This window comes from Copadichromis virginalis, linkage group LG11, assembly GCF_057382275.1.
Source record: "Copadichromis virginalis isolate Kocher_CV1m ecotype Utaka linkage group LG11, C_Virginalis_male_GT1.1, whole genome shotgun sequence".
In the NCBI taxonomy this organism is placed as follows: domain Eukaryota; kingdom Metazoa; phylum Chordata; class Actinopteri; order Cichliformes; family Cichlidae; genus Copadichromis; species Copadichromis virginalis.
The window spans coordinates 19188104-19213145 of record NC_140628.1 but is presented as its reverse complement, the minus strand read 5'-3'; the positions used below and the strand labels follow the sequence as shown (position 1 = coordinate 19213145).

The 25042-nt window shown below is 41.6% G+C and overlaps 1 protein-coding gene and 1 long non-coding RNA gene across 4 annotated transcripts in view; one reads left to right on the top strand and one right to left on the bottom strand.

Moving 5' to 3' along the window:
- The window catches only part of oxr1a (oxidation resistance 1a), a 183954-nt gene that overhangs the window by 68157 nt on the left and 90755 nt on the right, over positions 1-25042 (bottom strand). Inside the window, exon 1 of one of the 3 annotated variants that reach the window (XM_085473460.1) lies at positions 9367-9725. The exons of the other annotated variants lie outside the window; for them this stretch is intronic. Coding sequence (XP_085329586.1) covers positions 9367-9523 — 157 coding nt within the window. The 5' untranslated portion in view covers positions 9524-9725. Of the gene's footprint in view, positions 1-9366; positions 9726-25042 lie in introns of those variants that run through there. 3 annotated transcript variants of the gene reach the window in all.
- On the top strand, positions 16431-25010 carry LOC146698365 (uncharacterized). The gene is made up of 4 exons (XR_014922902.1): positions 16431-16546; positions 22595-22700; positions 22821-22912; positions 24705-25010. It is a non-coding gene; the product is annotated as an uncharacterized LOC146698365 (long non-coding RNA).

The window sequence follows — 25042 nt, the reverse complement described above, 5'->3', positions numbered from 1 at the left end:
AGTTATTTACAATAAGTACATTTAAACAGGAATAGTCTGGTTTGGGAATGGCTCCTCTAATGCTGGGCATACACTGTGTGATTTTTGGCTCATTTTGAGCCGATTTTTCAGTCGTGCGACCGTTTTGTTGATCGGTCTGAGTTTCGCCTTCATCGTGTGTCGTGCATCGTGTAGTATACGTGGGGTAACGAGAAGCGATTAACACGTCACGACCATCTGCTGATCATCAATCGTTTGGTCGTAAGAAAATCAAACCTGTTTGAAATCCCGCCGGCCATCGTGAGGGTGTCACCGCAGCCTCTCACACTGCACACGCGCAAACACAGAAATGAAAGTGAAAAGACGGAGCAGCACAGCAGTGCAGCGTGTGATCTGGACACAAGCGATGGAGGCACAACTTGTAGAACTTTGGCAAGCTCATCTCAGCCTTTTTGATGTGGCATCACAAAATTATCACGACCACAACAACCGTGAAAATAGTTGGATCTACACTGCTGTTCAATCACAGCTGCCTGATCAATGTTTTTCATTAGCAATTTAGCAAAGTTGATGGTGGTGGTGTGCGTGTGTGAGTGAAAGACAGAGAGGAACAGATTTTCTGTTATAACCTTCATTTGATAGACGCACAGTGTGAGCACTCAGGTCGCATCAGAGCATCGGACCATATAGTGTGAGACCCTGCATCGTGACCTACGAACCCCTGCGAGTCAATCGTGCAGTTCGAGCAGGAGCTGAATAACGCGACTGAAAAAAATCGCACAGTGTCTGCCCAGCTTAAAGTATCACTGCCTGTAATCTAATGGTTACCAACATATACCTCTCTGAAAGGGATTACTTTATACGTCGACTTCTTGTTTTTCAGGGATATTTACTGTACATTTGGTATTGTGGTATTGGAATATTTATATAGAAGTGTTTTTGACTAAGAAAATGAATGTTATCGTCCACTGAAATGGGCACTAGTTGTCCTAAAAGCTCCTTAAAAAGCCTTCAGTTGATCCAAAATGCTGCAGTGAGAGTAATGACAGGGACAAGAAAGAGAGAGCACACTGGCTTCTCTTCATTGGCTCTCTGTTAAATCCAGAATCAAATTTAAACTCCTTCCCCTCACATTCGAGGTCTTGAATAATCGGGCCCATCTTATTTTAAAGTGCTTATAGTACCGTATCACTCCAATAGAGCACTTCGCTCTCAGACTGCGGGCTTGCTTGTGGTTCCTGAGTATTTAAAAGCAAATTGGGAGGCAAAGTCTTCAGCGTTCAGGCCCCTCTTCTGTGGAACCAGCTTCCAGTTTGGATTCAGGAGACAGACATCCTCTCTACTTTTAAGATTAGGCTTAAAGCTCTTCTTTTAGATAACGCTTACAGTGAGACACTGCAATAGGCCCAGGGTCCTGGGGGCTTCTTATGATGCACAGCGTTTCTTCTCCACTCACCTCTTTTCACTCGCTATGTGTTTATACACCACTTTGCATTTAATTATTAGTTATTATTAATCTCTGGCTCTCTTCCACAGTGTGTCTTTTTGTTTTGTCTCACTCCCAGCCAGTCGCTGCAGATGGCCGCCTCTCCCTGAGCCAGGTTCTGCTGGAAGTTTATTCCTGTTGAAAGGGAGTTTTTCCTTCCCGCTGCTGCCAGATGCTTGCTCACAGGAGGTCGTCTGATTGTTGGGGTTTCTCTGCATTCTTTAGCTTACAATATAAAGTGTGACACAGGAGTGTTTGAATCCTGGATGAGAAGTTTTAGGTTGAAGTAATGTTAGCTATACCTCAGTTAATAATCTAACATCCTCCAACACTCGGTTAAATAAAGGTAGTCAGCTAAGTGAGTAATGTAAAGTGCTCCTCCTATTTAACCACAGTCTGTAATGGCCAACCAGTAACAGAGACAGCACCACCAACACAGACAGCTCACTTTCCATTAAGCCAGACAAGTCTGCTGAGATCACTGGGGAAAAATTAAGACACCGTCTCTTTAAATCTGTCTGCATGACTAACTATCACACAGGAGGGATGAGACAAAGCACAAACTATTTCATGCACAAATGATTATCCTTTATAATGTTGAAACCCTCGATGGAAGAGGAGGTAAAGAAGGAGGATAGCTAGGTTTTTTTTTTCTTCCCTAGTTTCTCTTTTCCTCAAACTGTATGTGATCATTTCAAACCATGGGTAAAAAACCAAACAGTCAGAGTGCTTTGTTAAACATTTACAGATAGTGATTTAAGCCATAAAGAGCACACTGATCAGTGCACTTACTGAATCTGCAAATATTTCCATTGGACTGTTTGGTAAAAAAAACACAGCACAGCTGCAGCTAAAATTGTGTTTCAAAGCCCTTTTAATCTTGTTATGTTCTTTAATTAATGAGTGAAACATTTCAGCTTTAATGCCTGGCCCATATTATTTAGCTCTTCAGCTTTTTCCCTGTATTCCAGTTCTATCTGGATCGAAACCAAATATCTGCATAAACAGAATTTAGCCTAATGCTTGACTTTAACAGTTTAGGTACAGCGGACATTAATAAAATCCTGCTTCTGCTCTGAGCCCAGAGGACAGAGGAAGAGCAGCTGACTGGGACAATAGAGAAAGGCACTAACTGTTCTCACAACAAGCATGTCAGACTACATTTAGACCAGTTTTACCAGGTTTTTGAAAAAGCCAAGCAATCTTAATGAAGCTTAGGATAATCTTCAAAATGAATTATCTGTGTGCATTAGCAGGCAACATGATTACTCAATTATTTAAAGTAGAACCCTGATCTAGGGGCTGGTACACGCATGCTTTACTAACCAGCATGTATAAATGCCACTCTAAAGTAAATACAATTTAAAGCTCGGTAAAGATCATTTTTTCCACCATGAGGAGTGACATCACCAGGTGTTCCCCACTATGCAGCGGGGGGAATGACAGCGTCATCTGTACAGTAGATCAAACAGCTCTTTGCACAGACTCCCCACTGCTTGGCTTATTACAGATGGGGAAAGTGTTGGGAAGACTGCGATGAACCACGAACAGGCACCAAAAACAAAGCCTGGCAGCTTCAGACAAACTACACATAGAAAGTCTGCAAATGCTAAAGTGAAATGAGACTTTGAAAAGATGAAAACTCCAGCCGACATCACTCTGCTCATCACTGCTCTTTAACAGCCTCCGGTTTTGTTTTTGTGATGTTTTCAGTAAGTAGAGAAATTACTTCCTTGCATGTTTACTCAGGCTGGGTGCTCTTTTCAGCCGGAGTGATGAAGATGCAGAAGAAGCAGTTGAGTCACGCAGAACAGGTTGTAATTACCTCCCCTTAAGCCTCAGTGTACTCTGCATTTGTGCTCTTCATCTGGCCTCTTTCAAACATCTGCTGTCTTGAAACCTCAAGACCCCATCCGAGGAATACAGCACATAATGTTATTCAGCATGCTGACATCTCATTTCAAACCTTTCAGGCCTTTCAGCACATTGTTAAAAAGATCAACTGGCCCAGTCAGCTCTCTTCTCTCATCAGTGCTCACCAGTGTCTCTACCTTTCATCTGGATATGTATTTATTCGTAAACTGATCTCATTTTGCAGGTTTTTATTTGACATTATTCTGTCATTCTTTTGGTGAAAGACAGTGGTCATTACACTCTGAAATGCAGTGCAACGTGCATGGGCGAAGAACTCTTTAAGGGTCAGGAAACAGGTCATTAGTTTAAACCCTAGACACAAGTGCAGAGCAGGTGTTCGGTGCCACGGTCGGCCGATCCCTCGGGAACTCCTGCCACTAAGGTTCCCCTGACAGAGCCATCAAAATTCCCAGGAGTGCCACATAATAGCATGCAGGGCGAGTGACCTGCTAATACAAACTGCTCAAGGACTGTTTTTGGAAATGAAGGTGATTAAAATCAGTCATTACAGCACTGAGAGCAGATTGCACTTTCTGAATCATCCTGATAACTGCAGTGGAGTCGGTGTCAGCCTAAGGGTGAACGTGAACACTGACAAATAAGTGAAAACCCCAGGGGGGAGTGAAAGAACCTGGAGATGCTTTGAAGAGTTCAAAGTCGTGAGGACAAACCTGCTCTTGGACCGTGGCACAGATGAATCATCTGCTATTAATATACAGTCTGGGCGCACAATCTGTTTATGTGGCCACTTCGGTGTGACAGCAGAGCCAGAGACGAGCTCAAGTTTGAATTACCAGCAGTGCTGCATGTACGTGTTCCAGTTCCCAACAAACAATGCACTCTGCAGCAGAAGCTACCTTATAGGTTAAGGGCTTGCAAGAAAATAAACAAACCTAAAAAGCAGGAAAACTATGATTTTATGGGCTAAATTGTTGCCTTTTTACATGCATCATCATGATGCATCAGTTTTTGTTTTATCGGTTCACAGGCACCTATTAAATTGAGACTTCGTTATTTAAAATAGAAATCTGGAACCATATATTGCAGAAAAGATCTCAGTTTCAGGGATCTGATCCAAATTAGTCTTCAGCCATAATTATCTTACCCATCTGTCTACGAAAACAGAAGAACAACTTCTCTGAACTTCCTTTCCTTTTTCGTTTGTAGACTTACACATAGACAAACCACAGAAGGGAAAGTACATTGTAAGCATACACACAAGTGTATCACTTTAACCAGTGCAAACTCTCAAAACATCCAGAAAGTGTCACATGCCGCCGATTACAGCTGAACAGGATCGCTGGTGGACTCGATCTGAAACAGCAAGCTGAGCTGTAGCATGTGACCCAACGTCTGCAGGTGTGGCACTTCTTTGTGTTTACACTGCTTTTGCATGTCTTTTTCATCTCAGTGCATCTTATTATGTCAGAAAGGGACATGTCTTGAAAAGGTTCAAGTGTAGCAACCAAAGCTACACTTCTGATTGTTTATTCTTTGTTCCTCATGACGGAAAACCTCCCAGTTCTGCCGACCTCCCTCGTCATCTCAGGCTCCAAAACACAGTTCAAGGTTTTCAGGCTGTTGCACTGTGAAGTGGGAGGGCGTGTGAAGGCTTCCTAGCGTGAGAACTCTGAAAGTAGTTTACTTTTAAATTCCCTCTAGCGCAGTGTACTGGCAAGAACCTGGCTATACAACATCAATGACACACATCGTGTTGTAAACAAACTAATGCAGTGTGGTTCTTTTTAATTTCTTATTTAAAGGCAGTAAAAGTACAAAGCATACACCACAAAAAGTACCTGGGATGACACTAATATTACACATACTATACCATCCCATAGTATTTTCTTCAAAAATGTAAGATATGTTATATATAAACGATTTTCTAGCATTGATGGCAGTCAGAAAACACAGTCAACACTGAGCGCAATTCAACAAACAAATTTAAACATGGTGTGTAGAAGTGTGCGTGCAATAACGTTGCAAACAAACATTATGCTGCACTAGTTTGCTTTGTTCCTTAAAGGTTAAAGTCCACGTGCCTGTGCAGAAAGTGGTTACACATTGCCCCAGCCGAGTAAATATGTGAAAGTTTACTCTGACTCTGATATCTTAGCTTAAGCTTCACTTACCAGCTTACTTCTTTACAACTTTGTTACAGAGAGACAGAGAGATGCTCCTGATGGCGACGGTTTGCTGTGTAACATCTCGCAACCAACAGTTATCTTGCATTGTACTGTATAGGGCTGCTCGATTATGGCAAAAATGATAATCACGATTATTTGACGATATTTATTTAACCCTTTAAGACCTACCATAGAACCAAGTCCACCAGAGCTTATATTATTATTTTTTTTACATGCTGTAGTGCCATTTGTGGGAGCATTTCAAGTTGCTATACATCAATACAACTGTTATAGCCCATATTTTAATAATATGTATGCATTAAGTCCATAGTAATTACATAAATTGCAAAAAAGTGCAATAAACTACAAAAAAAATTGAAAATCGCTTTGGTTTTGTTTACATATATTTCTACTTGGAGAAATTTAAGAGGTTTATCCCTCAAAACTTTAAATACAATAAAGTTGCAAAAAAATAGTTTCCCACCACAGGAAATTTATTTTGAGTGTCTTCATAGTTTTATTTTGGAGATACAGCAATTTTTATATACTGCAGGAAAAACAAAAAACAATCCTATGATGCAAATTTGCAAAGAAAACAGCATGTGCATCATTTCACTGTGGGAAGTGTTACGAACAGCTGATAGGAACGGCAAAGCGTGTTTCTGGAATATTATGTTTTTGTTCCTGCAAGCGCTTTTTATGCAATTTTTGCAAAGCTATATGTGGAACGAAACCGTGACCTAGGACAAGCTGATGGCATCAGATGTAAGTACAACTCCTCCGGTTTCATATGCAAAACAAATTATTGCGCTAGCTTACACGGTTCAGGTTCTACAGGGATTTAAAAATAGTTACGCAAAACGGAGCGTGCTGCTCTGACCGGCTTTAAAGGGTTAACAATAACTTTAAAAAAATAATATAAAATGGTGTGCAACACCACTGAAGTTTTTTTTTTTTTTAAACTCTCTTTTCAACCAACAGCAGTCACTCTCCTCTCCAAATAACTTCTGCTTAGCTTTCCGAGCTTCCCTCGGGTCCTCTTAATCAGCGGTCTCCAACCTTTTTTGCGCCACGGACCGGTTTATGCCCGCCAATATTTTCACAGACGGCCTTTAAGGTGTCGCGGATAAATGAGGGAGGGGCTAATAATCGGCTCAGTCATTTTTAATGATCGTTGAAAGCCCAGATCGTAATCGTGATTAAAATTCGATTAATTGAGCAGCCCTAGTACTGTATATCAATAAAATCTGAATAATTAGGTTAACTGATTAGCCTTTCTAGTGTTTATGAGTTAGGGTGGCATTGCTTTATCATGTCATTAACTAATCACACACGCCCCTGGTTGTATACAGAAGCAGCTTAGAACGCTTGTCTCAGTTCAAGGCTTATTCTAGCCTCTTTGGATCTGCTCTTAGAGACAAATACCCACTAAGGTCTCAAGGCTGTCCTACTGACACATCGTAAAGTGCATGAGGACTCTCTCCTAGACAATCTGACATTTCGAGCCCTTTATGAATGCTTTCAGTAAGCGTGCATTTCTGCAGACTCTACCTGAGGAAATTACCCCTCTTGGCACCTGGAACTGGAAGTACAGGAACATCACCAACTCAAGTGTGACTTCATTCACAGATCTGACTTTGACTTGTTTGACTTGGCTATTATGGTTGAGAATGTGGAAAGGCCTTTGACTTTCTTTGGCAAACCAGGTTTGATCATTAACCGTGGCTCAGGGGGTTGGGAAGCGTATCTGTAACCGGAAGGTCGCCGGTTCGATCCCTGGGCTCTCTGTCCTGGTCGTTGTGTCCTTGGGCAAGACACTTTACCCTACCGCCTACTGGTGTTGGGGGCCGATGGCGCGATATGGCAGCCTCGCTTCTGTCAGTCTGCCCCAGGGCAGCTGTGGCTACAACTGTAGCTTGCCTCCACCAGTGTGTGAATGTGAGAGTGAAAGAATAGTGGCATTGTAAAGCGCTTTGGGTGCCTTGAAAAGCGCTATATAAATCCAATCCATTATTATTAAACTAAATATGAAATATGAGTAGCTGCGTGTATCTTAACACAGAGAGGCCTCTGCTCCAGAAATAGAGGTTCACAGAGGGCCGTTTCATTCCTCACACAGCAGCTGGAGCACAGATAGGTGAGGTTGCTGTCTGTTACTCAGGGGTTAGGGTAAACTGGCCCAGTTGTGCACCAACTGGGCCATTATTGAGCTGTAATGTAGCACACTGCCCACCCACAGTTCCTGTAGAAGTTCTACTGTAGAGTTACCCGTCTCTAACATCGTCTGCACACTTCCACAACCTGACTCCATGTCAAGTTAGTCTCAGTCTTAGTGGGGCGGCAGCAGCCTGCTCTCCCAAACAACCCCCGCTGTCCAGAGAGACAGGGAGAGAGGCACGGGGACTACTAATGAACCCGAATGCCATCCGTGGCGTTTCAAGAGCAGCAGAGCATGCATCTGATTAATCTTTGTCCTAATTAGATCGAACAATTAACCTGCCCACCACTGAGTTCTGGAGCCTGATGACTCTGCACGAGCGTCAAACCTCCTGTACATTTAAAAACGAAGCGTGCCCTCACACTGCAACTTTCCTGGTTTTCACAGCGACCAATTAATTCTAAGTAACAGCGCACAGCCTTCCGTGTGATATCTGGGCGGAAGGAGGGACAAGAGCTCCGAGCCGTTTCTGCTTTTCACTTCAATGGCACTACATTTCTGCGCTTTTGATTCAAAGTCAGAGGAGGCACTGATGGGTCTCATCACAAATTAAGTGTGAGATGCGAAGCAGAAAGAGGAGGGGAGAAGGGGAAAAAAAATCCAATCTTCATTAACATGGAGATACTCCCCCGATGTGAAACGCCTTGAGGACATACTTGTTCACTCACTGACTGGATGCTTTAAAGCATGCACTGCCTGCTGATCTGAAATATTTGAAATGCTTCACTTGTTACATGCACTGCATCCTCATAACAATGTGGACAGGGAGAATGCAACCACAGAGGACATGTACCTAGCCGATCCCTTATTAATTAACATGAGCTCAGCTGTAGGGATGCAACTGGAAGCATACAGCCCTGTGACTGGACACTCTGGGAGGTTTTCTTTTTTTTCATAAATCATGTGTGCATGAGCCACAATTGCACAATGAAAGCTCATGAAGCTTAAGCTTGTTTTCCCTTTTCTTTCTTTCTTTCTTCTTTTTTTTTTAGCATATTGCACAATGTAAAGTACTGCAAAAACTGTTCTTTATAAATCTGCAGTATGGCTCTTTAACCCAGCTGACCATACAACGTTAGCTGGGTTAAAGTGTACTGTTTTGTGTAATGTTTTTGAGGCCCTGCCAAGGACAACACGACCAATGTTGCGAGTTTAATGAGCCCATTAAAAGTGACTGGGTCAGCTGACGGGGCTCTGCTGGCAGCAACAAGTGCTTGACAGTTGGGAACTTAAAAAGTGCAGTCGTTACGCAACGTGTCAATCCGTGTTTGAACCTTTGTGGAAACGCTCAGTTTCATTTAATACGCGTAACTTTTGACTGCACTGAAAGCTGCGATAGATCGCTGCGGAAATGGCTGGCAAAACTCGAAAATAAAAGTTGAAAATATATAGCAACGCGTCAGATTTTACTAGTTAAACGTTGCGGAAGCTAAATGTGGGAGTTTCTCTTTATTGCAAAACCTTAACACGTGTAGTGTTGGGTAAGGGAAGGAGAAAATCCACGAGTATACGTTAAACTCGATGACTTTCAAAGGGAGTTTGGAAGCACTCTCCGAGGCGTGCGCTGCAGGCTTGTTTCGCTCTGTAAAGTTGAGAGCGTACACAGCAAAACTCTCAGCGAGCACAGCTGTTGTGAGACTGACCTGTCCTGGAGTAGACGGTACTTCTGTCATGTGTCGTCCCAGTGTTGTGCTGCTCTAGGTGGACCGAGTCCTGCACGGGTCCGGGCCACAGTCTCTGAGAGATTGCATCCCTGACAACTCTCGCGCCGCTGCCCGTGACAGAAAATATGTAGTCCATTACTGTACGGCTGCAGAACCTAGCTAGCTTAGCTAACAAAAAGAGTTTTCAAAAGTGTTTAAATAGCCGCTCTCATCGCGCAAAAAGAAAAACAATGCTGACAAAGCAGCGACACTCAAACTCGTAGTGTGAACGAACCTCAACTACTCCACACATTCCAAAACAGGAACTATTTGAAACACGTCAACGGGTGCGCACTGTTTTTGCCCCTAGTGGACTCGAACGCAACAGGCTGTCTTCCAGTGCAGCCTACTGCCCTATTGGCCCACATTTACACTAACTGCATTCCACAGAAGGTTCCTATATTTGATGTAGCCTCCTCAATAACATAGCTAACCGCTTTACTTTGCTTTAGGAAAGTCTGAATTAGTTGTAGTATTGTGTTCCTATTGCTTACAAACTGTGTATAACATGGTAGCACTTTAAGTTGTTTTTTTATCCAGAGTAATGATTAATAGGTTTGTAAGCTTGAAGATGCAAGAAGATAAACACATAAGTATTTAAATGTGTTATGTTTGCAGCTACACTGTGTTATAAACCACACATTACATGCTCATAGATGAATGTATGGCTAAGGATTTTGGTCAAACAAAGCTTAAAATACAATTTTATCCACAGATAAGCATTTGAATGCAGCTTTTACTTTACAGGCAGGGTTCACATATTGTTACTTCAGGTTACATTCTTTAGGTTTGCAAATATTTTTTTAATGCTGAAGTTCATTTGCAATGAATCACAAGTTACAGATTCAGTGCTGATTGAACGCAGACTTTTAAAAAGTCATTCATGAAACCTGAACTTGAAAAAAATCTTTACAAATAAAAAAATAAAAAGGGGAAAAAAATGAAGCTCAGCACAGCCCACACCGATTTCCACATCGTTGCTAGGAGATTTGATTGCCATCAAGTGTGGGGCTTTATAGCACCCTGGAGACTGACATCCATCTGACTCCCACCTTAATAACATTCTAATAAATTGAGACTCTCACATCCGGAGGCAAAGTACACCTCCGTGCCCATACTGTAAGTGACTCAAGGATCCAAAGTGAGAACTCTGAGAGCTGCGACATATACGCGTCTGCTCGTCCACTGATGGATAGGCAGAGATGGCATTTGCTGTGCGCAAATGAACATGGAAAAGTGAAAAGCCGGCAGACCGGAACAGGGTGTGATGATTGGGAAGCAGCCTCAGGTTGTGAGCTGGAGAGCCTGTGATTCATTATTTATCCCAGGGGGGCAGAGCTGCTCTGGTAAGTAAAGAGTGTAAAGACAGGCCCTGTAATGATCCAGCAACACATTCACATGAGAAACGTTAAAGATGGGGAGGGGGGAGAACTTTTCTTTGCAAGGATAATCAGACAGGAAAAGCACCCGTGTCTCATTCCCAGTATGTGTGCAAGGCCAGCTGAGGTTAAAGCATCTGTTATATCTGAGTGCATTGAAGCAGTGAGGTTTGAGAGTGCCAGCCATTTTCAATACTGAAAGTGCTCCATCTGCTGGTTGCCTTAGGTAGCATGGGTATTACAATAGTGCATCAGAACGAATGCAGTTTTGAATATATGAGATTTTACTTTTTTTTTTATTTTGAGAAAAAAATGACTTTTTCCTCATCATCTTTGACATCATCTGCCTTTGTGGTTCTGTTCAAACAAGCAGGGCTGCAACTAAATGCCTGCTTTCACTGTCTATTAATATGTCACTTGATTTAATGACTGGACAATTACTCATTTAGTCTGTAATAAAGCTGAAAAATGTCCCCTAAATGCCCCCAATTCCTGTTCCTAGGATGTTTAATTTACAAGAAAAATCAATCAGAGACACGCTTATAAGCCGGAAAGCCTGAATGCTCGAAATTTTCTTTAATTAACCACTTAATCAGCTATTACAAATGATCGGCACCTTATCGCGCTGCGTTTCAGCTGCCCTGCAGTCACGCGGGAGAAGAGGTGTTTTGTGACAGATCCAGTCTAAACATATGTGAGCCTGAAGCAGGGGGACTGTTCAAACTAGTGTTTTTTTTACTTCACAAATGAAAAGAATATAGCACACAAACAACTTCGACAGCATATATTTTTATATTTGACTTTGAATCATAAGCACCTGTCCCACTTTTTTCCTCTCTGACCTTGTGTAGCGCCCTGCTGGTACACTTGGCACTTGAGCAATGTCTTTACACTGGCCCAGCGCCACCCCAACAAACCCCACCCCACTGCGGGGCCTCGTAGCTGCGTGATGTACTGTGTTGCTGTACAGCTGCCCAGAGCGGTCATCAAATCATCCATAACATACTCAGAGGGAGCCATCCTCTCTGCGCTGTAACCCCATAGGATTAGAGATATACCGAGCAGTCGTGCACGCCAAACAATAACACCCAATCTAGTTTTAAAGACCTATTTTCTCAGAGAACTCCTCCACTCTCTAATTAAGCCGTAAATGTGACCAAAGAGGGAAAAATGAAAGAATTCCCTCTGTGCTCATCCGACTATGAGCATCATTGCATGGAAATTATATGAGTTACTTTGTTCTCCTTAAGCCTGCATGTTTGATGTGTGTATTTCGTGTATTTTAGAGGTGATTAAAGAGACCCTGGAGCAAATTAGCTAACTGACATTTATTACGCTGTTATGTCCTTCTGAATTTTTGCAAATTATCCCGTTTCTGTGGACTTACAGACCATTATATTAGGTATATTTACAATATCCTAAAGGGACACGTTCTAATTTGGTTGCGTGTTTACAAGGCACGCAAAAGCTATATCATAACCTTTCTTATTAATTTCTATCTGGATCAGAGCAGTATTTGAGAACCATTTTGTTTAATGGAGAAATCTTGCTGTTCAAGTACCTGCATTAAAAAAAACCCCAGTTGATGTCAGCTGCTGTCAACAAAGGCCCTGAGAGGGTCCTGTGCGTGAGCCTTTGTCATCATCTGGGTGTTAATCTCAGCAGTTTCCCATTCAGAGCCAGGTTGGTTGGCACCTAATCCTGAGAACAGGGACGTTTTCATTACGAAGAAACACGCAGGCCACCGGGGAGCTGCTGCCACTTTCCCTGTTATCAATGAACAGAAGTCACAAGTAATGTTGCATAAGCAGTCTGAGCTGAAGCAACACGCTGAGCATGTGCATGCACTGTAAAGCCTGTGTTAGCATGTGCACACGCTTACCGTATGCCCATTTCTCACATAGTCTGTCCTTTCTTCCAGACTTTTTTTTTTTTTTTCGTTTGCGGTGGAAATCACTAGAAAAACACAGCGCAGAGTTCACTCGTGTGACACAAATGCACCTGCTGGCAAACACAACCGAGCCTTTCCGTGTACGGCACTGGTTGCTTGTAGTGAACGCATCTCACGTGGCATTTCCAGAAGCATCTAACAGAGCTGGAGTGTACGCACAGAATGTACAGCACAAATTGTCCTGTGTTTCATGAGCGTTATGCTCTATTATCCCGCAGCTCTTACAAGATGACGACCAATAAAGACGGTTTGCTGCCAGGAGGAATCAAGCGGAGGCATACAGACAATGGCAGCAATCACAGGTGTTTAACAGCTCTTGTCAGAAAATGCCGCTTTCTCTCGGGCTGTTTCACTAGGGAAGTAAAGCTTTGCCTCTCAAAAGCTTGTCAGTACTACAACAGATGAACATGTTTTTCACATTGACAGCAGGAGCCAAATATTCATGAGAGGGAAACATGAATCGAATGTTGTGTGGTGCCTGTTAAAGCCAGAACAATGCCAGGCTGAGTCACTGGATCATCTGGAGAAATGCGCCTTTTAATTACTCAGAGCAGTGATTATATAAGTCTGACTGCTGTCAGTCAAATGTTTGCCTTGATTCTGCACGAACGCTGCGGAGCACCTTCCATCTTGCTGCTTACATGGGACTATACAAACATTTGTGCGAGGCTATTTGGCCCATGAGTCATAATCCAGCATTGATAAATCATGTCTCAAACTCTTATCAGTGGGATGCAAGCAGCAATGAGTAACCATGCATTTAACCACAGACTGCATAGGAGAGATGCGCACAGCCTGAGTGACGTCATTCACTGATTTGTGAAGACCTGCTTTGAAGTCCCGAGCTGAGGATTTTGTGCATTGGCATCATGGTGTTTTGAAACCAGACATGATGATTGTGGGGTGGATAGCATAGAGAAAGCACACTTCAAGCTCATGCATTGAGGACTGGACACAAGCCAGGACCTCACTTAAGCGAATGCTGCTTTATCCTCTTGTATCACTGTTGTGTATTTGTGACTTGTTAAATAAGCCACAAGCAGACCACTGATCAGGTTCTTTCCATGAATGTGCAGCAGCGCTGTTTTTAAGTGCAGAAATAGAAGGATTATGTTTGTGGTGCTGGGGTGTGGTTTGGATGCTGGAGTGCGACACTGCAGACTGTGACAGAGCTGTAAACACCGTGTCTGTACATGTCCGTAAAGGTTCTCAGTCATCTAGGTTATTGTAGGAAACTTTAACACATGTCGTGCAGGGTGACATCTTCAAGGAAACGCAACTTCTTGAAGTTTCCTTGAAGACGTTTCTCCTTTCATTCAAGAAGCTCTAAGTCTGTACATGTTTTTATTAGAATATGTAAATTCTTCTCTGACCAAACTGACCGGATCGACACCACACTCAAGTTTGTCGAGCTGAAGCCAAGAGACCAACAGCCCAGCTTAGTGTAAAGATTAGATGTGTGCCTTCTTATTAGCAAAGACAATGACCAAAATGAGAAGGGATCACATGTAAGTAGTTCAATGATTACTTTCAGTCAGTGTTTGGAGTTCTTTTTTTTTTTAAACTGGCCATCAAATAGCAAATCATCAAGCTCTCCGCTGGGCTACAGCCTTGCGAGTTGGAGTAGAGATAACCAATCTCAAATCTCATGCCAGCTTATATCAAAAAGGCAAGGTCAATGTCATGCTTCAAGGTTAAAGCTAAACTTTGACACAACACATAAACTACAACACTGCTGCCATGAGGAAAAACTGAACCTTTAAAAGAGGTGTTCTATTTTAGAAGATAAGCTGCTTGTCACAGTCAGTTGTGCTCTTTTATACATTTGGTTTTATATTGAACTCATTCAGCAGACCTTAGCTAACGGTTTCTCCTCACTATAATGCGGATTTGTGACCACGGGATCCAAATATATCATCCAAAAAGTGGATCTTTAGTTGCCTCTAAGAGTCTTATGTACACAGAGAGAAACAGATACAGGAATAAATGAGACTGGATGAATAAAGGCTCCACAGTCAGGTTGATACATGATGTCAGAGTGCTGAAATAAGCCTCTGTGTTTTAGCTTAATGCCTTTAGCAAAGACAGGAAACAAGGAGGTGATGGTTAAGGTTGTTGTTGTAGCACCCAGCCTGACACTGACCTGCCGCCACATCAATTCACCCCCCTGTTATTGCCTTTTTTCTCTCTTCGGACAGTTCTACAAGGTGGCTAGTGGTGATCGATGGGCGGTGCCTTCAGAGCGGGCTATCTTTCTCCGCCACTTCCACCCCCTCTACTCTTGGTCATCTATCCTCTGTGGGCGTTCGCCCTGTCTGAAGCCGCCACAAGAGGCTGGGTGGGCCCCCGGCGAATGATGACTGCTGGCTCGGTGCGAAGCACCAACCGCTTGCCTCTCTCTTCCATCTGTGTGGATGCTTTTCATTTTACTGCCTGGCAAAATTCTGCTTATAATTACCTGACAGCCACCAGAAGATGCTTAATTACAGGCGCAGAGAGAACGAGGGAAGACGAAAGGGAGAAGCAGGATGATAGTGGATGAGAAAGAAGGAGGGGGCGAGGAAGGAAGGGAAGGGACATGCATCAGACATGCACCACTGCTCTCTTCATACAAGGCAATTTATTAAAATAATAAAGCCCAGCCTTGCACTGAAGGTTGAGTCCACAATAAACCTGACAGGGAGGCAGAAAAGCGGTGCTACAACACCGAGGCACATAAACAAAACAAATGCTCTGTTATGTCTGCGTCCACTTTATTATCCAAGCTGAACTCTTCAGGAGTTAATTGCTTTCTTTTAAACGCAGACGCAGTCATAAATTTCATCATTAGCCTAACATGAATCATTCAGCTTTCAGCCAAAGCACAAAAGCACAAAGAATCCTCTACATAAGCCTCTTCACCCTGGACGGGCATTAGACTCTGTGACGAGATACAGCAAAGGGCTGTGGGATGGGGGGCGGTGTGGGGGGAATTAAGAGCCAAATGGACATCTTAAATCCGACAAAGATGCTAAAAGCCTCTGCGCGCTCTCTCTGTCTGCTGTAAAACTGTCGTCATCCCAGGCTCTTTTCATCTATCACCTGATATCACTTGTTCCACGAGTACGCTAAATTGGATAATGAATCTCTCCCCACCAGGAGATGCAGTACATGGATAATTTGTTGGGGAAGTTACGAGCCGGGGGCATATTGCATCACTCGAGGTGCGAGATGTTACCGTGGTTAAATGGATGCAACCTTTTGGATGAGTCCACAGTAGTTACATGAGTGAATTAGGACCCAGTGACGACGTAATTAACTGTGCAGGGAGGAACTCGTTAATGAATCACTCCGGCTCAGTTAATGAAACACATTTAAGTTAAATATGGTGTCAGTCTATCGATACGCAGCTTATGATGTTGCTAAGTGAATGTTAATTTCATGTAGATATAAATCTGTTAATCTTTTAAAAATAAATATCCTACAGAACTAATCAAAAATCGTCTGAAAGGCTTTTCTTACTGTCACTGAAAAAGGTGATGATAATCTGACTTTGATAAGTGATTTTCTTTCATTTAAAGAGTAAAGTTGAATAGCCTTTTAAAGACACACAAAGAGGTTGAGTGTGAGAATAAAAACTGCAGGGGTAAAAATGAAATGAGAAATAAATTGAGTTGGAAATGTTTTGGAACGTTTTGTAAAATAAATTAATTCGATTTCTCGCTCAGAGCTAAAAGGTCGACCTAGATGGCGCTAAAGCTGGGATGTGTTAGCTTAGCTTAGTCTAAAGACTGCTGAGATCTTTTAAAAGGTAAGTTACTCTCCTTAAAGATCTTTTTAACTGATGTCCTGCTTAAATGAGCAGAATGAACCATTTTACTTAGCTTTAGAAAACGTTGGTTGATTTCTTTGAACAAAGCTATGCTAGCTTTTTCCCTAGCAACTTTAGCTTACAACAACCAGACTGTGGATCTAGAATTTGACGTGTATTTTTTGCACAAATCACACATTTCTCTGATAAATGGATGTAGCCCAGTGGCACAAACGTCATGCTTCCTACAAAATGTGTAGTGCGTGGCACTGTAAACAGCTACAGCTGTAAAGTAAAAAAATCCCTTAGAAAGTAGCACGGTGACCACCAAGAGAGGAACTTTTAAACAAGAGGGGTAACTATTTCCCTTTTTTGAAGAGACCATTGACTTTTTTTGTAAAAGTCTAGCTGTGACAAACACCAACATAAAGAATGCTGTTGGTGAACCGTGGCTAAAGATGCGTGAGCTGGAGCCGGACCTCTGTAGGGCAACACTGTGAGAAAAGGTCATTTCTTTACGTGAGACCTGAGCTGACCAGCTGTGTCTATGCTCCATTTGTTTGCTTGGACATATAATATCACAGCTTTGCAACACATAGCTCTGGGTAAATTTTACTTTATTTTACTTTACACTGCTTTGTTGTGTCTAAAGACCGATATTGCACCTAAGCACTGAGGCATTCAGCATTGACTAAGCATCCACTGTGGTTTTATTGTTTTGTCTTCATCATTCAATCATATTTTGGGGTAGTTACAAAATGCATTACAAAGTAAAATAAATTGCAAAGGCAAAAATAGATTTCAGATAAGTCAGTAGCGAAACCAAAGACAACTCACTTCTCCTAAATAACCGATAGGAATTCAACTGAATCAAAACCAAGAAGAGCAATTTTAAAGCCCATTTTCATAACGACTTTGTCCTTTGATGGCTGTGTGTTTTCCCCTGCTGTACCAATACTTGTAGAGCTCAAACTTGATGTATGTAACTTCTGCTGCTTCACGTCTCTGTGGCAGTTTTCCAGAACCCTGCCATCCAGCAAATGTCCAGAGCAATGACCCGTGTGGCGAAAAGGCAGCGCACTATGCTGGCCGACTAAATCCTGTCCCCCAGCTATTCTTCCTCTTGAATAAACCAGTACATGGCAAACATGGCCCCAGAAGCATTTATAATATAAAGTATTCGACATTCTAATCAGGCCAGGAAGAAGAGCTCAAGGTGGATGTGGATGAGTCGCGATTCTAGCCGTTGATTGCTCAGCTAAATTTTCCCATCTCTTGTCATTATATCCACTGATGGGATAAAAGCCACAAGTACAATGGATGCTACAAAAATTAAAGTGATTGCTCACTCTGAAGTAACACAGCCATAAAAATATGGAAAAAAAATACTTCTCGTCTTGTACTTCACCAAACATTAGCAAATATTCATTATCCATTTGATATGTTTTTTCCATAATAACATTGTAACCCTGGAATTCCTCCAATCAAACACGACATTTGAGCTGATTGGAAAGTTATGACAATATATGAAACTGGATAGTAAAGCGTAAACAGTGCAGTAGAATTCAACAATACCAATTTAAAATGAGTACAAACAGATTTACTACCACTGTACTTCACGTAAATCCCCTAATAAGTTAGCACAAAATCTGATTTCAGTGTAGGAAAGGTGGAGTCGGGCAGTAACAATGAACATTATTCTGCTGAGTGCTTATTGCATGAATAATGTCTAAAAACAAAACAATTGGGATGACAGCAAAGTTGTATCATTATTATTATTATTATCACTGATGATGATGATGATAATAACCATTTTCAGCTGCATCAAAATTAGAAAATGTCTGAAAAAGATTAGCAATGAACAATGCAAGACACAGATCAAACAGTTGTATATCATTAAGGATCTACATTAACACAACTTGTAGTGTTTCGTACGAGGAATCCGATTCCAGTGCTGCTGTAAATTCAGTTACTTTTTCCATAAATATCATCCATAACTGTGAGATTTATCGACTCCTTAAAGGCACTGAGTAATAATGCTTTACAGCGCCTGCCGTCGCATAAGCAGGGTTTCTTCTGTTTTTAGTATGTACATTAGATACTGGGGAAATAGAGCCGTTCTTAAACAACGGGAGCCCATAAATTCATGAGCAAAGAGAAACAAATATCAACCGTTATGCGAAGTGGCAGATCTTATTTTCCCTCCGCTGTAAAATGAATCAATAGCTGGGGCCGGTCTTGGCGTTCGACAGTGGAAAACTGCTTACTCTTCATTTGAGCTATATGTAATCAATCCTAGCCAGAGGATGGCTACAGCCCTTTCCAAACTAAGTGGGGAAACAGTGGGATTACTGCCTCTGTGGCATTTATAAATTGAGCCCAACGAGAAGAGGGCCACCGAGAGACTCCCCGGTCAACGTAATTACACCGGCAGGCCAATAAATCCGACCCATAGATCTTTTACAGTGGTGCTGCAGTAAATTCAGCCTCTTTTCCTTGCACTGCTTTCTTTCACTCCAGAAGAAAACATTAATGTTTTTGTTTCTGTCAAAGTGGGAAAAAAAGGAGAAGGGGAAAAAAAAAAACCTAACAACGGCCTTGGTGGCTACAAATCTCTGTGGCTTTTGCTGCTGGCCAAGATGTGATTCAGTGCAGCGATTTAGATCCACACAGTGTTGAGTCATACATATGACAGCATACTATGCTGTGGATACAAATCTACATTAAGTGTCCTTGAAACAGGGGAATGTGAAGGTCTGTTTGAAGTTAATCTCATATCATTTCCTTATGAAAAACTAAGGGCATAAAAGGTGCACAGAACTGATTTAGGGAGTGCACGCGTCATTCAGGAATGACAAATGTCAGACAAATATATTAAAGGCCATTTGCGACAGGGCTAACATCATTGTGATCCGTGTAACATTGAGACAGTCTAAGGAGAAGTGAACCTCTTATCCTCTTAGTTGCATGTCTGTCCTGCATACACAAGTCTGTCCACAGCAAACAGGTTTCATAGCATTTGCATGCAGCAGCAGCTGCAACTCCTCTTTAAACTACAGGTGTAACAATACCTCCTCTTCTATAAACATGGCGTTTGGCTAAATGGATGTTCACCTTAATTCACTCTGGATGCAGCCTAATTAGTGTAATATTGATGGAACCAGAGATGTTCAATGCCTGCATAAATTTGGTTGTGAGCTGCTTCGTCTGGCTTTGCAATAGGACCAACCGTTTCAATACAGAAAATGTCATTTGCATTCAGGTCACCTTTTAACTCCTATTGTTTGCAATCATGATACAAAGAGGAAGTTTAGAGGGCACCAATGGGATGTAATTAAATCCGCAGAGCAGCTAGTCTGGTCTGGATAAGAACGTGGAGAGCGCTCCGAGAATAATAAGCACAAGTAAAAAGTCAAAACCTGGTAAAACAGAGGTGACATTCCCTCCCTGAAACCAAGTTAACATCAAAGCGGCTCCCTTGCTGTCTGGGGATGACTAAAGCATACTATTAACCTTTGTAAAAATGGTTCCTGAGGCCTCCTGGGTGTCTGTGCAGGTCTGAGGTGCATGTGTCTGTCCACCTCTCTCATATTGCAGTGCGGATATATCAAATCAGGTATGTACATGCATGTAAACACTTCTTGTGCACGGCCTCAAAGTGCATGGACGCACATCGTGATACGTCTACATCAAACTAAAAACACTGCAGGTGCTATTACAAGCAGTACCTGAATAAAACTAATCACTGCTTTGTTGTTTACAGACAGAAAAAAAGCCCATCCACAAGTATCAGATATCCCAATTAAGGTTTGCAAGAACAGTGTGATTTGACTGCTTCTGGTGCTGCTCAGTATAAATGCAGCCCTTTGGGCATGCTGTTGTGAGCCTTTTCTTATCAACATGCAGTGTAGACTGTGCTACCCTGTAGGCACAGCTGCTTTCACCGGATTAACTGTCAAAGTTCTTGTACAATATTACCCAAACTGCCTTAACCCCTAGTGTGTATGCAAAGACTGCTGTGTGTGTGTGTGTGTAGTGCCTTGTTCATATGGCTGCATAGCTGTGAATAGGAATTAAACTTTCAGTTACCTGCACAGAGCTCTGCTTTTAACAATGGCTTTGATAATAAACTCTATTTTAACACTGAATATAGTATATCAAAACATATCTCTCTGAAGACAATGCAGATGAGGACAGAATTATTACCCCACCTGATGCTAATAGTCAGTTCAAATTAAAATTCAAATTCAAATTTTATTTGTCACGTACACAGTCATACACAGTACGATATGTAGTGAAATGCTTGGACAACTGCTCGTGACCTAAAGAAAACAAAAAAAGGAAAAGGCTATGAATAAGATGGGAAATAAATATGAAAAATTAAAAAGGGTAAGTTTAACTAGGAAGGAATAAAATATAAATTAAGGTTAAAAATGAAATAACTGTACAACACAAATTAGAATGAAGGGTAAATTTAACTGGGAAAGAATAAGATAAAATATATAAATTAAAGTTGAAAATAAAATAACTGTGCAACAAAATACACAATATAGAACTATATAAGAATGTATGAAGAAATATAAATAAATATATACACAATAACAGCAGCTGTACAAGTATTAACTGGAAATAAAGAAATATAATGTCCAGTGTTGTGCAATCCACATTATGTCTTGTTGTGTCAGTTGTGCCTGCAGTCGTTTGTTGTAGTTTCCTGAGCAATCCCAGCCGATTCTTCTTTGGCTAATCTCTCAGTCTCTTGCAGATTCGACGGTCTTCTGGCTTGTTCTTAGTCTTCAGTTCATTCCACAGATTTTCAGTGGTATTAAAGTCAGAGTTAGAGGTAGTTCTTCTCAAGGAGCAACGCATGTTTTAGGGATCCAGTTTTGCTGTTGACTTCTTGAGGTTTTCTTTCAAAATCTTCACATATTATTCCTTCCAACTTGAAGGAATTGAAATTGAAATTCCCAGTTCCAGATGCACTGAAGCAGCAAGATACTGCCACCTCCTTGTTTCACTGTCGGGAGGGTGTTCTTTGGGTGGTACTCCTCTCCCTTCTGTCTTCTAACATTAGCTCTCTCTGGCCAAAGTTCTAGTTTTGTCTCATCTGACCAAAGGACACAATTCTAGTATGGATAGTCTTTCTCCTGGTTGTCCTTAGCATACTTCAGTCTGCAGGTTCACAGTCAGCCAAGTCAAGACTGTCGACTCTTATTGACTCTTGACTTGTATTTATATCTTGGCAGTTGTTCTGGGGTCTTCAGACACATCTCTCACTAGTTTGCTTTACAGTCTTTGAAGGCTTCCTACTTCTGCCAGGCTTGTTCTGTACTGTGTGGCTCTCTTTAAATTGTTGATGATATATCTCACTCCAGTTCTTGACATTTGGAAAAACTGTGACAACTTTATATATCCACCTTCTACTTTGTGAGCATCCACAAGTCTTTTTCTCATGTCTAAGCTAACTTCTTTAGTTTTTAGTAGCTTCTGACAGGTCAAACTCTTGAGGTTTTAATACTGGGTGTAAAATTGGAAGAAAATCATAAGTTTTAACTTGATTTTACAAGCTTTGAGTGTTACAGAGTTAAAGCACATCATTGCACAGCAGTGGTTTGTGCTATGGTTAAGAAATTTTCAGTTTTTTTCCAGCTAATAATACTGATCTTGGTCATTTTTTTTTTTTTTTTTTGTTTAATAAGTCTATTATTGTCAGAGGTGGTAAATAATGAAGTACAAATACCTTGTTACTGTACTTAAATAGAAATTTCAGGTATCTGGACTTTACTTGAGTATTTATTGTCTGACAACTTTTTACATTTAGTCCTGACATTTTTAAATAAATATCGGTACTTTCTACTTCTTACATTTTCAAAACTGGGTTGTTACTTTAGGTTTCACTGCAGGCCATCAAACATCGAACCAATTTGAGCCTGAGCATTAAAGGATAAGAGGCAATCCTGTTTGCGTCGCACAAAAAGATATGAAAGATGCAAAACCGTGTGCCAAAGTCAGAAGTTAAAGTAGGCTGGTGTTTTTACTTTTTGGCAGAGCACAGGAATGATTGCAAGTGTCCACAAGCTGCGGTCGCATACTTCAGCATCTCGCTAGAACAAGACGAGTGAGCATAAAGGGAGCAATACTTTTTATGTGGCAGGTAATTTCAAATGCAACGTTTCTATCAGCTTAACAAACCTCAGCAAACACACAAACTGTTTGTGTGCAGTTTGTCACACAGTGTGTTGCTAGCTTAAAGTCCAGTTGCTGTATTTCACAGGAGGAGAAAAGACATAGAGCCAACTTCACTCAGAGATGGAGAAAAGTAAGGAAGACAGGACAGGAGAGGAAGAAGAGAGGTTAGATTTAAAGGTAAGGACTCTCTCAGTGGTATTCCATAAACTGGATATGTAAAGCTTACATGTAAGTCCTCGTGTTTGTAAATCAGATATTGGGTCTGTACATGTGACATTTTTCATGTACATTCATATATTAGTGCAGGATAAACAGGTTCGTTTGCAGTTGTGTACATCCACAAAGAGCCGCAGGTCAGCTGATCACTGCCAGCTCTTAATTTAAATTATTGTGAGTTGTGATCCTCTACCATGCTGAGCAACTACAACTGATTTTAGGATTCCCCCACCTGCTGAATCCCATTTTAACCCCTGACTGCGCACAAAATTTTGAGAGAAACTTTCAGTTTCATAGGTGGTAGAATTTTGTCTTCATCTGTATATCTAGCTTTACACTACTTGGTGTGAAATGGCTAGCCTTTTAGGAGATCTTCATATTGAACATGGCTAAAAAAAAATAAGAATTCATCTCCTGTTTATTTAAATGACTTCTTTTACCCAGCCAACAGTCTCAAACCTGAAATCTCTGAATATGCCAGCTATAGTTCCACACCAAACATCTGCATGACTCACATCTTTCCACCTCTTCCATGTTTCTGCTAATTCAGTGGTTCCTAGGAAGATAAACACCGATCTCTATAGTGAACATGCAGTGTCAAACAAGAGTTGGGAGATGCTGAGGAGAGAGAAAGCTTGAAACCCTGAAAAAGGCAGAGAACGAGGCTGTGTGGGAGGAAGTGAAAGTAAGACACTTCACTGGATTTGCAGTGGGGCTAAGCTGCCTTCTGGTTCTACGTGACCGGCCTATACTGCCAAGGCAGGAAGGCTTGAGCTTATCTCAGCGCACACAAGCAGCACCGCTGGCAAAAGCACCCTGGCATGGCTGTGGGTGCTGCTGCCAGAGTGTGACCGATGGCTCTTACTCTCCCTCTCTCCCTTCTCATTTTAACGGTTATTCTCTCTGACAAACGTTCATCCAATCCCTCTGTCGTTCTTATTCACTCAGGGGATGCAAAGCATAGTGGCAACTTACACTTAAGGTGGATTTCATAGCAGAAGAGTCCTCCTTTGCCCTTATAGTCTGCATCATACATGGTCTGTAATAACAGCTCAGCAGTGAGTAAGCAGGATATTTCCATTTGTCTGGTTTAAAGTTTGACTCATCTTTATGAAATGCAATTCTAATAAAACAAATGTTGCCAAACTCTCTTTCCAGACCACAAATACTATGTCTGGAGTTCTACAGCAAACTAATAGAATGGTTATATCAACCTAATCTTTACAGAAATGTATATCAGACAGATATATGACAAACAGCTGAAGTTTACATCATACCTAATGTCCATTTGCATTTCATGTCAAAAACAGTGAGTCTGAAGTTACCTCTTACTCACCTAAAACGGAATAAGTGGCCATTAGGCAATTATTTGAAAGCAGGGACTCAAAATTGCACCTTTTTAGTAAAAATTACATGTCTGACACATGAACCACACTGTACTCACTAACTATGCTCACTTTTTATCTTTTTTTTCACAAATATAAAAGCTGTGTGGATTAAAAAAAATGTGAGACCCAGCGGAAGAAACGCAGAGTCAGTGGGAGTCAGTCAGTCGTTGATCTCACATCTGCAGCTGGTTCAAGATGCTGCTGCATGACTGCTAACAGGAACTCATACAAGACAGCATATAATCCCTGTGCTGGCCTCACTGCACTGGCTGTCTGTGTCTTTTAGAGTTTATTTTAAAATTCTTATGTTTGTTTTTTAATACTTTCCCAATCTTGCCCTGCTTTGACTCTCTTCTGGTGTGTAGGGCTTCTTCATCCCTACACACCCTGTCGGTCTTTTAGGTCAGCTGACCAGCTACTCCTGGAAGTATCGAGATCCAGGAGGAAGCTTAGAGGGGACAATCTGAGTACAACATGTGAAGAAGAAGAAAAATCGCTGGATGCAAAGAAAGCACTGTTGCTAATGTAGAAGTCCAGGTATTTAGAAAAATGGACTATAAACTGCAAACTTACTTCTGACTGCACTAAAAACTTTCTGGAAACACGCTACCCCCTGGTGGTGAACATATTAAAGCGGGTAAATAAAAGGAGTACCTATACTGGCATATCATTTGACACAATAAAAGTTATCCTCCTGCATCTA